At 47.2% G+C, this 15,240-nt stretch overlaps 1 protein-coding gene across 1 annotated transcript in view; it reads right to left on the bottom strand.

Moving 5' to 3' along the window:
* LOC107544731 (acyl-coenzyme A synthetase ACSM1, mitochondrial-like) overlaps positions 1 to 15,025 on the bottom strand; it is a 41,359-nt gene extending 26,334 nt beyond the window's left edge. Inside the window, exons 1-4 of the mRNA XM_087815228.1 lie at positions 14,995 to 15,025; positions 8,185 to 8,292; positions 5,409 to 5,616; positions 32 to 172 (exon numbers count right to left, since the gene is read on the bottom strand). Of these exons, the coding sequence (XP_087671354.1) occupies positions 32 to 172; positions 5,409 to 5,616; positions 8,185 to 8,292; positions 14,995 to 15,025 (488 nt within the window). The remainder of the gene's footprint in view (positions 1 to 31; positions 173 to 5,408; positions 5,617 to 8,184; positions 8,293 to 14,994) is intronic.
* Between the last annotated feature and the right edge of the window lie 215 nt (positions 15,026 to 15,240).

Raw genomic sequence — 15,240 nt, 5'->3', positions numbered from 1 at the left:
CCAGCCTCTAAGTTGGTGCCCTCTTTCCTACCTTGAAGGCAAGGAGGAGCGTAGGGAGAGTCCATGGCTGTGTTTTGCCATCTTGGGGCAGCCGGAGGTCCCACTGGTAAAGAAGATGACCATTGGGTCCATGGTCTTCGACTTAATACAGGTGTGGTCTGGGGATGCTGATCTAGAAAGGGATTCAGTAGAAAGGGAGAGAAGTCAAGTCTCCCGGCTCCCACCCTCAGGGTAAGCAAAAGAACCATGGGGCTGAGGCCAGAAAACTGGTTTTGCAACAGTGGAGGCAAAACTGGTTCTCCAGGTCTGAGGCATCCAACGGAGTTTATGGGTGACTTGGACAAGAGGACTGACATTTCTTTATTTAAAAATGGAGAAAATACAGCAGATTTTTAAAAAATTTAACAAACATTGAAATAGCACCTACTATGTTTCATAAAATGCTCTAAATTATTTACATCCGAACTCACTCGATCTTCAGAGCGATCCTAAGAGGGAGGATGCCCACTTTGTCACGGTCACTTTGTGGGTGAGGGAACTGAGGCCCAGAGAGGTCAGGTCGAAGACACAACCGGCAAGCCGCAGGGCCAGGGTTCAAACAAACCCAGTCTGATCCATAGACTGTGCTTTTTTTTTTTAAATCCTCACCTGAGGGCATGTTTCCACTGATTTTAGAGAGAACGGAAGACGGAGGGAGGCAGGGAGGGAGAAAGAGAGAAAAACACATGGGTGTGAGAGGGAAACATCGGTCAGCTGCATTCAGTACAGCTGCTGCCTCCCTGCGAGCCACAATCAGGAATCAAACCCGCAAGCTTTTGGTGCACTGGACAATGCTCCGACCAACCAAGCAACCGAGCCTCCCGGTCAGGGCCAGACTATGCTCTTAATCGCACTGCTAAGCTTGCTGTCACACAAACTACACCTACAGGAATTTAACTCCATAACCTTGGCGAGGAGGGGTGGGGAAGAGAAAGCTATGGGGGGGAGAGTGGAAGAAATATATGTGTGCACCTGCCCTGGGGTGAGCCTGAGACCGCAGGTGAAATCTGCAGTTCCCTCAGTGGGCCTTGGGCCTTGGGAGCTCCTAGACTCAGTCTCCCGGGCCTGCGATGATTGGGCCTGAAGCTTCCTGTGGTTGGAAAAACTGCAGATGGTCCAAACGCTGGAGAGAACACTGGCTCTTGCTGAGAAGTGGTACCAGTCTGACTCTGGGCAATTTAAGAGATTTTTAAACAGTCTTATTTATTTAAGATTTTAAAATTTAACTCCCTGACTTTAGAATCTAGCAGAAGATGTGACTTTGCTGTAGTGTTTGACTTTTGGGGTTGAAGGAACTTTTTACTTTGAAAACAGAAGGGTTGCTTCAAGAAAACAAACCCAGTGCAAGTTATATAATGTTTTAAACCAATGTTGCCTCCATAAAATAAAAAAGAGAGAGAGAGGAAAAAATAAACACAGCCTGGCTTGTGTTGTGGATGGAGAAAGGGGTTCTGTGGAACTAACCTCGCAGGTGATCTGATCCTAAATTCCTGACGGGGCAGGTCGCGGTGGCTGGGTAGTCAGGCCCAGGCCTATCGCTTCCTCAGTGAAAGGTTTGAAACAGCCCTGTCCATTGTTCTAGTGCATCTAGGTTAACACCCCCTTGAAGCAGGAAAAGTAATACTCCTTGAAGGGGCATTAGCCCTCAAGGGAGCACAGAATCTTCACTATCCTGCAATCAGATCCCCGCCTGGCTTTCTCCCCCCTTCCTGTAATCTTTCTTAGTTCCTCAATTTCAAACACACAAAAGAAGCTACACAACTGTCACTCGCCAGATCTTGGAGAACGTCATTCTTGAGATTTTGCTCCCTGGATATGTCATCAGTTTCGCTCAAACAAATTCAAATTCTTTATAAAAATTCTCTACAGGTTTGGACATTTCTTACATCGACAGTGTGTGTGATATAAAAAACGCCTGAAGCCTTAAAGAATTAGAGTTTTGGAGGTGGAGGGGGTCTTTATTACCTCCAGCATTTCCCTAACTTTACCTGCAAGTTGTCCCTTACTCCACCCAGACCCTGGAAGGTGTCTGCTCCCAAAACTCCCTGCCAGCCACAGAGTCGATTCCTCTTGCAGTCTCAAGTTTCACCTTAAAGGTTCATTTTTAATCTCTCATTCAACTTATTCATATATATTTGTATAAGGATAATCTTTTAGATTCCCCACCTATAAGAAGTTGGAAACACAGTAATCCTCCAATTTTACACATGTCCTTTGCATGGTCCCAGGGGCGACCATACCATTGCCAGAGAAAAGAGGGCTGTTCCACGGAGTCGCAGGAAAAGCATTTCAGGGGCCCACGGGGAAGAGGGTGAGGTGTAGTGGTAAAATTTATCGGAGAAAAACAAACGACTGTCCGCAGGTGCCCAGTGTCTCATTCGTGACTAGACAGCTCACTGTGGAAGAAGTCCAGCCTTGTCTTCACCAAGCCCAGAAGGACCAGGTTCAGAGACGTCGTCCCATTGCACAGAAGGACCAGGTTCAGAGACGTTGTCCCATTGCACAGAAGAAGGACCAGGTTCAGAGAGGCTGTGCCACCGCACAGCATCGGCAGGGCATTTGAGCTGCTCTGGTGAAACCCACACAATGGGTCTGGGCTGCTTCAGCCAATCAAGCAGAGAGAAGGCTGAATCATATGAGCGTTTATTCCAATAATGCCGGCAGTAAGGAGAGCAGTTAGGTCACCCTGAAAAATCTGGTCCGCCCCCCCATAAGCCAGCTGCTTATATTGGGCAGAAGGACAAAGATTACATGGGGGAGTGGGCTAAAGAAAGGAGATTGGGTATCCTGGTTACAGGTTACAGGAAATGAGGGCTGGGGGTTTGCAAAAGGGTGGGGCGCCTCCGGGATCCCTTTGTTTCGGGAACAAAGTTGTCTTTCCATGACTAAAGGAGAATGGGCTGAACTCCAAGGTCAACTCCCAGGTCCCTGGGCATACAACTCTGGGCCAGCTTAGAAAGTGATTTTTCTAATTAGAACAGAATAACCACAGTTAACAGAACGTGATTAATATTTCTTATAACTATAGCTAAAAATCATGGTTAACAGGGCCTGATTAATATTTCTGCCCCTAAGAGGAGTCCAGCTTGGTCCAGCCGGTCTAGCTCTAGCTCTTAGTCCACCGGGCTGGCTGAGCCTCTGTTCCCCCTGCACTGTGGCTGCACAGGCCCTGCGGCACTCCCCCCCCCCCCCCCCCAGCTGGGGCTGCTGGGCCCACAGGGCTGCAAGGGAGGGAAGGCCCAGGGAACGTGCACTACCCGGGGGGTCCTGAACATTCTAACTAAGCCACCAGAAGCCTGTGCATTCTGTTTGTGCGAAGGCTGCAGCTGACCTTCTGGTTTCTTGAGAGTGTGTAAATAAAACTGTCTTATTTCTTTCTTACCTAGCTTCTTATTACAGCCTCAGAGAAGGCTGTTTGGGGCAAGAAGGGAATGCCTGGTGCCATCCACGGAAATCCACAAATGTACGCAATAAAAACTCCTACAAAGTCCTGAGACACAATGCCAGAGACTGGGAGAGAAAGCCTCGGGAAGCGACACTTCCTCAGCCCCTCTCCTTTCCGAGGCCCCCAACCCTTTTCTGGAGAAGGGGCACTTTTTCATTCCCATGCAGCCCCCTCCCCTGTCTCTGTCCTGCTTTCACTCTCCCCCCTTGGTAAAAGCTCCCAGCCTGCACTGAGGGGGCGAGATGGGTTTCTGAGGACAAGAAAAGCCTCCCATCTCCCCACTTGCTGGCAATTGGAATAAAACTCTTTTCTTTCACCTTCAACACGTCTCGGGAGTTTGGCTGAAAGGTTAACGTCTGTGGTGCGTGGGCTAAATAGCCATCTCAGGCGGGTGAATAAAGAAACATTAAATTTATTAAAAGGGGATGGGTATCCAAAGGGAAGGGCTGTACTGCACTGAGCCAAAGGGTATTGGGTCCATGATGGCAGCAAAAATATACTTGGGACAGTGAGACAAGGAAGAGCATGGAAGAGCAACAGGAGAGCCCAGGCTGGGCTGCTCTGGCTCACTGAGAAGTAGGAGAGAGAAAGAGGGCAGGCAGGGGGGCCTCGGAGACAGGTGCAGGGGTAAGCCCAGAGTGAGCTGCCGCTGCCCACTGCTCCCCTGGTTGCAAGTCTCGTGGGGTCCCCTTGGGAGGGAAGAAGGGGGCAGGAGATGGCCCTGGCACTCTCCCTGGTGGGGAGCGTGTGCTGGGTCCTTCATCCTGAGCGTATTTATCTCTTTCTTGCAGGGGGGAATCTTAGGGGAGATCTCAGGGGAGGTCTCAGTAGAATATTCATCAGCTTTCCAGGTGTGCTCTTTCAGGGTCATGGCCTCCACTGATTGGTCAGTGCCAGGGCAGGGGGTCATTAGTCAGTGTATCTAGGTGCTGAGGCAGCCGCAGTGCCACTTGTCTGGTTTTGCTGCTTTTCTGGGCCTGGAGCTGAAATACAACTGAGGCCTAGATGTTATCTTTAGGGAGGAAGGCTCAGGGGGTCTAAACCGCATGACCAGCCATATGCTGGGGCGGATAGGTTACCCTGGGGACTGGTTCTTGTTTTCCTAGTTTTGCCCCTTGCTAGGCATCCGGGCTTCCTGCCCTGCTGAGTCTCCCTACCCTAGTTTCTGTACCTGGCCCATCTAACACTGGCTATCCACGACAGGCAGCCCGGATGGGGTCACAGGTCCTATTTTGCAGTTTCATTACTCAGGCTTGGGAAAGGGAGGCTTTATTGTGAACTAACCAATCTCTTTCCTAATCCTGCCCCTGGCTTGTTCTGGGTCCTCCCCGTATCCAGTCTCTCTCCTAGATCCTCCAGGGTTTCATGCCCTCACCCAGCCCAATCCTTTGTCCAGACTAGACACCTCCCCTGATGGTCCATCTCGGCTCCCTTGTGCCCACCTGCTTTCCACTCGGCGTGTTCAGCAGGAGTTTCCCCTTATTGTTTATTCCTCCCCATAGTCCCCGCAAGTGACCCGGTTGTACCCTGGGGAGATTGGAAAGCTCGCCCTTCCCCACTACTTCGGGGAAGGAGGGGTGTCAATTCTCTTGGCCAGGATTTGGCTGTCCCCTGGGGTGTCTGAAGCTGGCACTGCCAGACCTAAGCTTAGTTAAGTGTAACTTCCACACTCAATCAGGCCCAGCCAGTCTATCCCCCTTCTCTTGAAGTGCAATGTCCTTATATTACAGACAAAGCAACCTTAGCTAAGAGAGGGGAAGGAACTAGCCCAGGGTCACGCAGCAGGCCAGGGACATAGCTGGGAAGAGTTTTCCGGAGTCAGGCCTGGTGAGCTTCATACCACTCGCTGCTTGTCTACCAGTGCTTGGGCGCGGAGGGCCTCCCACCATTCCTCAGGAGCACGTTTATGGGACCCGAAACTCACTTGGCCAGAGATCGGAAGTCCTGCCACCCTCTACAGCTGTGGTCGGACACCAGGAGCTTGGTTTTCAGAGCGGGACACTTAGAAGCCACAGAGTCCACCTCCGGGACAAGGGCATCTGTGGTGACGATGCTCTTGGCGTTAGACTCCTTTAGTCGGTAGAGAATGTCATTGGCTTTCATCTGGGTCATCCCTGGCATGAAGATGACCCCTGGGGACAAGAAAGAACCTAATTGTTTCATTTTCTCCCTTACAGCCATGGGCTCCAGGCCTGGCTTATGTGCATAGAAACCCCCCAACCTCTTGCTCTGCAAAGACCAGCAGCAGCAGCAGCAGCACCGGGGCTAGGAATCCCGCCCCCCAAAACCTACTGAATCAGAACCTGCATCTTAACGACACCTCCAAGTGAGTCCCAAGCACGTTACAATTTGAAACCCTTGCCCTAAACTGTTCTACTCTGGGTGGATGCGGCCCGCAGACAGGTGGGCCCCACTTCGCACAAGTTTGCATGGGACCTGGGAACAGAGATGCCCGGGGGACGGTCTCTGACATCGGGAAGAGCTGCGGCCCGGCCCCCTTCCTCCTCCCACTCCCTCTGTGCCAGGCCCCTGGCATTGTGCACCCCCCTTCCCTCAGGCCTCACACCCAAATCTACCCACGCTGTCCCTTGAATTCTCCGGCCTCCCCTTCCGTCCTCTGTGGCCAACAGTCAGCTCAGGTCTTCGCGTGCCTAGTGGAGTCTAATCGCCCCACCAGGTGCCTTGCCCTGAGTCGTCCATGTCATTAGCTGCTCACGCTCCACGGAGCACCCACTTTCCCCCGTCCCATTTCTTCTCTTCACGAACACCCGTGCCCTGTCTCCAGGAAAGCGCCACACTGCCCACCTGACACTGAGGACGCGCCCACTCTCCACCTTTCTCTCCCACTCCTCTAAGCTCTGTCTCGAAATGGCCATTGTCACCTGGGCTGCTCCCGCCTCCGAGCCTAGTGTGTGCTCTGACCTCTTGGGAGTCCCTTCCTTTGTATCTACCCTCTTAACTGTGCTTGTCCCCGAGGGCTCAGCTCAGGTCTCAGTTTCTCATGGGCCATCTTAGCTCCACAGGTGACATGGCTTCTTTATGCTCCCTCTGCTGTTGCTGTTAACCTCGATTCCATGTGACCTTGATGGATTAACCAACTATTTAGAGAGAGAGAGAGAGAGAGAAAATATATAAGCAAGAGGTGAACAGACTGATGCGTGAACATGTGATTCAACTGAAGAGATTCAACAGAAATCCAAGTGTCCCATACTGATTCTAAATTAGGTAGGTAGGTAGGTAGATAGATAGATAGATAGATAGATAGATAGATAGATAGATAAATGATAGATAGATGATAGATGGATAAATAATAGATGATAGATGATAGATAGATAGATAGATAGATAGATAGATAGGCAATTAAAAGGGAAATCTCTGCAGAAGAATGCTAACTAATAAATGTGTGGGGGGGTATAAACATAAAATCCTCATATAAAACCCCCATAATAATATGCAATTCACTCAAGAACCATCAGTGGGTGCTCCAATCAGAGGGTGGAAGGCAGTGGGGAAGCAGGATATTCACTCGGCCTCATAAGTGTTACACCACAGACCACTTACTACTGACGAGGGGAAACTGTGCCTTTGCAAAGACGAATGCCACCCTCCTAACGAGATAAAACAGCATCGCTGATGACAGGGCAAAAACACATGCATATGCCCCTAAAGTGATGCACCCCGAAAGGCACAGCATTGTCCTCCAGTACCCCTGCTAAAAATGCTTAACCTGAATATAATCATGAAGCAAGAGTCAGAAATACAAATCTGGATGGATCTCCTGCAAAGCAACTGGCTTAGACACTTCAACAATGTCACTGTCGTGCAGAAAAGGCTGGGGAACCATTCTAGATGAAAGGACACTGGGAAGACATGACAACTAAATCAACTAAGTGCAAAGCATGACCCTCAGCTGGATTTTGGACTTAAAGAAAGGAAAGGCTCTCAAGGACATTATTAAGGCAATCGAGGAATTTCCACTATGGATATGCACCAGGTAACTGCATTGTACTGATGTCAGGCTTCTTGTGTGACAAGTCTGTTGCTATGTGAAGGAAGTGTCTGGGGCCCAGTGTTTATGGGCATTTACACGGTATTTATGGGTGTCACAGTGTCTGCAACTGACTTTTTGTTTGTTTGTTTTTTTAATCCTCACCTGAGGGTATTTTTTCCATTGATTTTTAGAGAGCGTGGGAGGGAGAGAGAGAAAGAGAAACACTGATGTGAGAGAGACACATTGATTGGTTGCACCCTGACCAAGGCCAAGGATCGCACCTGCCACCTAGGTACGTGCCCTTGACAGGAAGCGAACCTGGGACCCTTCCGTCCGAGGGCCAGCCACTGACCCCAACCAGCTAGGGCTGCAACTGATTCCTAAATAATTCAGTGGGAGAATCAAATATGGCAAAAGGTTAATAATTGATGAATCTTTAAAAAGTAATAATGTCTGGGGCTGTGCAAGAGGCAGTGGTGAGTGTGAGTGTGTGCGTGCGTGTGAATGAAGGAGAACCATGGCGCTGTGTCTGAGCATATGTGAGTTGAGGGAGAGAGGGGAAGGGAAGGGGTGAAAAGCATTTGAGGGAGTTTGGGAAAGAGAAAGACCGTGAAGAAGAAAGAAGGTAGGGAGAGAAGGCACCTACTATCCCAGGACCAGGCGGCTCTGCCCATCCCTAAGTCTCTAGGGGTCCCTCGGAGTCACTGACCTGTTCGGATGCAGCCCAGGGCCACCAGCCACCACTCGGGCACTCGAGGCAGAATCAGGGCGAGGCGGTCTCCCTGCTGCAGGCCGCAGGTCTGTGTGAGGACGTTGGCTGTGCGGCAGGTTAAGTCTGTCACCTCTCGGAAACTCCACTTCACTTCGTCTCCTTCGTCACTCACCCACCACAGGGCTGGGTTTGGGCCTCTTTTGCCTTCCTGGTCAAGATCATACAGCGTGTGTGACCTCCTGCTTCCTAGGAACAGTGCACGGATCCCCACCCACTGTCATAGACACGGTCCAGGGAGCAAGGCTCAGGGACCGAGACCCCATTTTAAATCATTTCAAGGTGTTGACATAAAGCTGTTTTCAAGAAGATAAAACATGACCCTTAAACCTGATTTGAAATTTAAAGTTTTATGAGATGAGATTTAAAGCCAAGGGATATTAAGGAATAGCTGTTGCTGTTGTTAATCCTCACCTGAGGATATTTTTTCCATTGATTTTTAGAGAGAGTAGAAGGGAGGGGGAGAGAGAGAGAAACATCCATGTGAGAGAGACACATCAGTCGACTGCCTCCAGGGCTGAGGATTGAACCCGCAACTCAGGTATGCACCCTCGATGGGGAATCGAATCTGCGACCCTTTTGTCCATGGGTGAACTCTCTAACCACCAAGGCACACCAATCAGGGCAAGACATAGTTTTTTAAAATTGACTTCAGAGAAAGAGAGAGAGAGAGGGAGAAACACCGATTTGTTGTTCCACTTTTTCATGCATTCATTGGTTGCTTCTTGTATGTGCTGTGACAGAGGATCGAACCCGCAACCTTGGCATATGGGAATGATGCTCTAACCAACTGAGTTACCTGGCCAAGGCTGGGAAATAGTTTTAAAAAATAAAACACTGAGACTTGGCCGGTGTGGCTCAGTTAGTTGTGTGTCATTCTCATGCACCAAACAGGTTCAATTGCCAGTCAGCGCACATACCTAGGTTGTGGGTTCGATCTTCTCTCTCTCACATTGACGTTTCACTCTCTCCCACCCCCTTTCTCTCTCTGTAAAATCAATAAAAAACATATTTTTTTAAAAAGATAAAACACTGAGTAAGTAACTCAGCAATAAAAAGAAATGAACAATGAATCCAGAAAGCAATGTGGATGAATCTCAAAAACATTTTGCTGGGTAAAAGAAACCAGACACAAAAGGACGCATCAGGTCATGGTTCCCTGGGGCTCAGGGTGGCAGTGAGGGGATTGGCTGGGAAAGGACAATAGAAAACTTTTGGTGTGATAGAAAGTCTAAAACTCATTAAACTTTATACTTAAAATGTGTGCATTTAATTCTACGTAAATGAGACATCAATATAGCTGTTTTAAATAAATAAAACATACATAACCACTCCTTGCTAATCTCTAACTAAAATATATTTTGAGGAAAGAAAATTGGAAAGGTAGGTCACTTACTTTGGTGATTCCTGAATGAGATGATTCTGACTATTAAAACACATAAGAGTTTCAGGTGTACAAGATAGTGATTAGACGTTTATATAACTTATAAATATAATATTGTACGTCAATTGTAATTAAAATTTTAAAAAAATTAAAAAATAAGCACATCCAAGTCACAAAAAACAAACAAAAGCCCCACACATACAAGTTGATTGCTTGTGGAAAGGGTTTGCTTCAGCATTAATTACAATCAAATACAAGTTGAAATTCAATGATTTCTGTAAATTAATAATAGAATATGATAGGCTAATATAATTTAAATCCAAATTAACCTAAATTGCACCCCTTCCCCAACAATGATATAATTCACATTATTTTCTACATTTGGAACATTTTACCAACTTCAAGAAATTTCAAAGATTTTAAATAAAGTATGTTTTCTCACCACGATGGATTAAGCTAGAAATCATTAACATCAAGACAATGTCTGGAAACTTAGCAATACACTTCTATACAATCTATTAGTCAAAGAAGAATTAAAAAGGCAAATAGAAAATATTTTGAACTGAATGATAAAACACAACATATCAAAATAAGTGTAATGCACCTAAAAAGAATGCTTCATAGGACATTTATATTTAAATGCTTATATTAGAAGAGAAGAAAAGTCAACAAACAAGGACATAAGCTTTGGTCTCAAGAAGCTAAAAAGAAGAGCAACTCAGATAAAGGAGAGCAGAAGGAAAGGACCAGCAAAGACAAGAGTGGGGCTCACTGACGCGGACAACAAATACACAGTAGAGAGCATTTGTAAAGCCAAAACTGGTTTGAAAAGGTTAATAAAATCGGTAAACTCTTGGGAATACTTACTGAGAAAAAAACAGAGAATAGACGTAGTATCAAGATTGAAAAAGTGGACGTTATTGCCCCAGCTGGGTGGCTCGGGTGCTTGGAGGGCCACCCTGTGCATCGGGAAGCTGCGGGTTTGGTCCCCAGTTGGGACATGCATGGGAGGCAACTGGTCAATGTTCCTCTCTCACATCGATGTTTCTCTCTCCCTCCTTTCCTCTCTAAAAATCAATAAAAATACATCCTCAAGTGAGGATTTAAAAAAGTGTACATTATTACAATTCTTACAGAAATTCAAACAGCAATAAGCCAAATTATGAGTAACTTTATGCCAATAAATCTGACATTTTGGATGAAATGGACAAATTACACACACACACACACACACACACACACACACACGCAAACCAATACCAAAACCAAAAAAATTTGCCGAAGCTGATAGGATGGAAATCTCAATAATCTTGTATCAATTAAAGAAATTAAATGAATTAAATTAAATTAAAGTTTCCCACAAATAAAAACCTAGATTTGATACCTAAAATTTTTGGTATTGATACTGTGTTAAGAGTTTGACGTGAAAAAAATGATGCTTTAAAAAAAAATAAAATAGTGATAATTATGTCAGTTATGTCTTAATAAAACAATAACAACAAATGAAAGTAGTGATAACTTTTCAATTCTTTATGAAAACACTTAGCAGAGCTCCTGCCACATAAATGTTCCGTAAATATTTATTGAATGGATAAATCAAAGACAGCTTTGTGATATATGTAAGGAGTGATAAAAAACCTCAGGGTTAAATGAAATCTAACAATGAAATCAGGCTTTTATTTCCTTGGATAAAAGAAATGATTCGTTTTTGTAAATTTAGCAGTGATCAAATTTTCTGGATATAAATTATGGCCAAAGCATCCTTTTTAAGTATGGCTAGATATAAGATTGGTTGTAATTTAAGTAAGAAAGAAAGTGTTTGAAATATTATAAATGGCATGCTATCCCTTTGCAGATTGCCGTTGATTAGAAATGGGGGTACTCCTCACAGGCCCACCCAGTGATCGATATGAGGTCGCCCTGGGAGACACAGTCATGCAGGCCCAATACACGTGAACGAACCAACTGACTGACACCCGGGCTTTAAAAGAATTTATCAACGATTACAGTACTCTAAAGACCTGGAGGCTAAAGCTTTTTGCATTCAGTTTAATTGGGCAGTAGTATGTATTATGTCACTGACATTTAGAAAAGTTAGGATAATTCTGTTTTTATACCATAGGTTGTAAACTCAGGGCCTAAAGAGGCCGGGCAAGTAACATAAATGAGAGAAGCCTGCCAGCCCCTCGGGGGCAAACTGCAGAGCGACGCACCTTCCAAGCCAGCGGCAGCCACTCAGCTCTACTGACTGCTGCTCTGCAGGAACGAACATCGAGTATTATGAGATGTGATTTTACAAAAGAAGCCCCAACGCCTGATTCTGGTTCCTGAGCTCTCTAGCTGGCTCTGCAAGAGGCCTCCTGCGCCCAAGCTCCTCCTATTCCCTGAGGCCTACTCACAGCTCGTTACTAAATACAACCAGACAGGCCCCAGGGTTCTCCTGCGCTGCTCGTGGTGTTGTCCGGGGTACTCCATGCGTTCAGATTCATTCAACAAATAGCTGATGTGCCAGACAAGTTCTACACGCTGCAAATACAGCAGATACCAAAACAGTAAAAATTGCACGACTTCATGGAACTTACATTCTAGTGTCAGTGATTCTAATGTGTATCAGAATTCCCGAAGATATACAGACTTTGTGAATTCTCTGGAGGATTCCTTATGGGACTCTGGGACAAAAGTTTAATAGTTTCAGAGGAACATGAGGACCCTTTTAAATTATACAGGTCCTAGGACAGTTACTAATTAGTTATGAAAAATTATAGAATTAAATTCAGGACCCACAAAACACAGAGCTACTGGCCCAACGAAATCTAGGCAAACGTGGCCATTGGCTATTAAGGAATAGGAATGTTGGGCAGTCCATAAATTAATTTCTTTGGGCATACATGACAGCCAAAGTGCTGGACGTTATGGGGCAATGGAATTCAGCTGTTGTTTTTTAAGATTCGCGGTTAACACATATTTGACTACATTTATCAAGCAAATGTGTTTATTTTCAAATTGCATCAAAGGTTGGTAGGAAGAATTCATTCCTGTCATGATTTTTGCCGAAACAAACAAAAGTTAATGCCAATTGGTTAAGTCAATTGGAAAAGTGGAAACAGACAGAAGTGTTGTGAGAACGAAAATTAATGGGACGCTGATGCTTGGGTGGGAGACACGGAGGAGTTGACAGTGACTGATGGTGATCTAAAACTCAATAAAAATGGGCATTCTGTGGGGGAATACTATTTTCTTGGTGGTTATCTCCATGGGGTGATGCGTGAACGAAACAGTAAGAATTTTATGAAGATAAATTCAGGAAAAAGTGATGGGCTCATTTCCTCCTCTCTACCTCCTTCCTCTCCAGCCCATCTCATGACCCAAAGGGTCTTCATCAGATTTTTGCTTTGGGCAGTAATGAGAGTCAGTTTATAATCGGAAGGAACAGATGTTTTGGCCTCATCAGGTCATGACTTTGGCATTCTCTCACACTGTAAATGTGTTGGAAATTCTGGTTTAACCTCCTCATGTGACTGGGCCCAACACCACAGGCAGCCAGCTGGGGGGACTGTGGGAGCTGAGAGCGTGTCCTCAGGAGCCCAACAGCGCAGGGTCAGGTCCCAGCCCCTCCACTCATCAGCTACACAGCCTTGGGCAATTTTCTTAACCTCTCTGTAAAGTATGGAAACGCTGGCGACACCTGTGTCCTGAGTGGGGGAGCGAAGGGAGGACACCCTGTGTAAAGCACGTAGGCACTGAGCACAGGCGAGCACCCGGGCTCGGGAGTGCCTGGCGACAAACGCTCCCTGCGGAAACTCACTGCATAATTAGGCTTCGGGAGAAGCGGCCGCTGGACCTGCGGAATTAGAGCCCAGAGAGGGACAGGGAACGCTCCTGACGCGGGCACCGCAGCGGCCAGCTACCGCATCCACACGCCAGGGGCCCGCCCGCGGCGAGTTAGGGAGACCGGCCGCCAGAGACATCGGGGCTCCTGGCTCCGCGGCCCGCGCACCTGTCTCCAGAACTGCCGGCTCCCCCCGTCACCCCGCCAATGTCGCTCTCACCTCTGGGTCTGTGACGACATCACACCTGTGTCTACGGCTGCCTCTCGTCTGTCTCTAACGACATTGCTCATGACATGCCTGGCATCATGGATCACGACAGTCAAACGCAGCGCCCCGTCTCTTTCTGTGTCTGTACCTGTTTGTACATGTAGACAGGCTCCTCACCATGCCTGACACGTGAGGACTCAACACAATGCTAGATTCTTCCCGTTTTGTCCTAATTCAGAAAACTAAAACTTGAAAATTGGGGAGAGAAAATCCAGTGTGCTACAGAATGTTTGAATGACAGATAAATATATTTTTTTAATTCATCAAATATTTACTGTGCTGCCGCATATGGTTTTAGATACCATCAGGGATTACTTGGGCTGCGTGAGTTCCTACTCTCTTGGAATTTATAGTCTAAGGACATCCTACAAAATAGTTTTAAAGAGCAATCTTTCGAAATGCTTTCAGGTGAATTTTGAAGCCATTTTGGCCCCGTGGCTTTCAGGGCTGGCTCAGCTCACTGCCACATGCCCAGGCCCACGGTGCCTCCAAGGGTTCCAGCTACAGGGCTCTGATTTCACGAGACTTTGGCCTGAAGGAAGCTATTTATTTTATAAAACAACAGACTCTGTGTGTCACAGGGGATCTTAGAGTTACACAGCCAGGTTTGGCTGCACTGCTGCCAGCTGGGTGATTTTGGCCACAATTTGCGTCTCTGAACTTGAGGGCACAGTAACAATACCTACCACCCAGCTTCCCAGAGGATTAGTAAAATAAATCTATAAAAATCCCTTTGCCAGCACCGTGTCTAATAAGGGTAAGGCTCAGTAAATGCTGAGGTGTCCAGTAACACCCAGCAAATTCTAAAGCCAACCCCCCAGTTAGATATGAGAGTTTTTTAGAAAATGAAAGGCATGCCCTTCTGTAACGTGACCCACTGCTGCCTAGTGGAGTCTCACGGGTTCACCTTCTGGGCCTCTTTCACTCCCCTCGGCACCCCCACCCCATGCAGAGCGGCCTAACATTAAACTGATGACCTGCTGTGTGCCAGCCGCCTGCGAGGCACATCCGGGCACACTCCCACTCAGCCCCCTCCTCACTATCGCCCCCTCCATGTTGCAGGTGAGGGAATGAAGTACCAGGGAGGCTGGGAGGCTTGCCCGGGGCCAGCCGACCTGTAAGCAGCATTGCCAGACTCGAGTAAGGCTCTCAGACGGTAGGGTCAGGACTCTGTAGATACTTGCTGCCCCCAGACAGACAGACAGACAGACACACACACACACACACACACACACACACACACACACACACACAGAAGCTGTCACTCACCTCTCATTCCCTCCGTCTCCTTCACCTCCATTCCCTCCTACTCCTTCACCTCCATTCCCTCCATCTCTCCTTCACCTCCATTCCCTCCGTCTCCTTCACCTCTCATTCCCTCCGTCTCTCCTTCACCTCCATTCCCTCCATCTCTCCTTCACCTCCATTCCCTCCATCTCTCCTTCACCTCCATTCCCTCCATCTCTCCTTCACCTCCATTCCCTCCGTCTCCTTCACCTCCATTCCCTCTGTGTC

Source organism: Miniopterus natalensis, chromosome 3 (assembly GCF_054644295.1).
Source record: "Miniopterus natalensis isolate mMinNat1 chromosome 3, mMinNat1.hap1, whole genome shotgun sequence".
NCBI classification, from domain to species: Eukaryota; Metazoa; Chordata; class Mammalia; order Chiroptera; family Miniopteridae; genus Miniopterus; species Miniopterus natalensis.
This window is presented reverse-complemented; position numbering and strand designations above follow the sequence as displayed.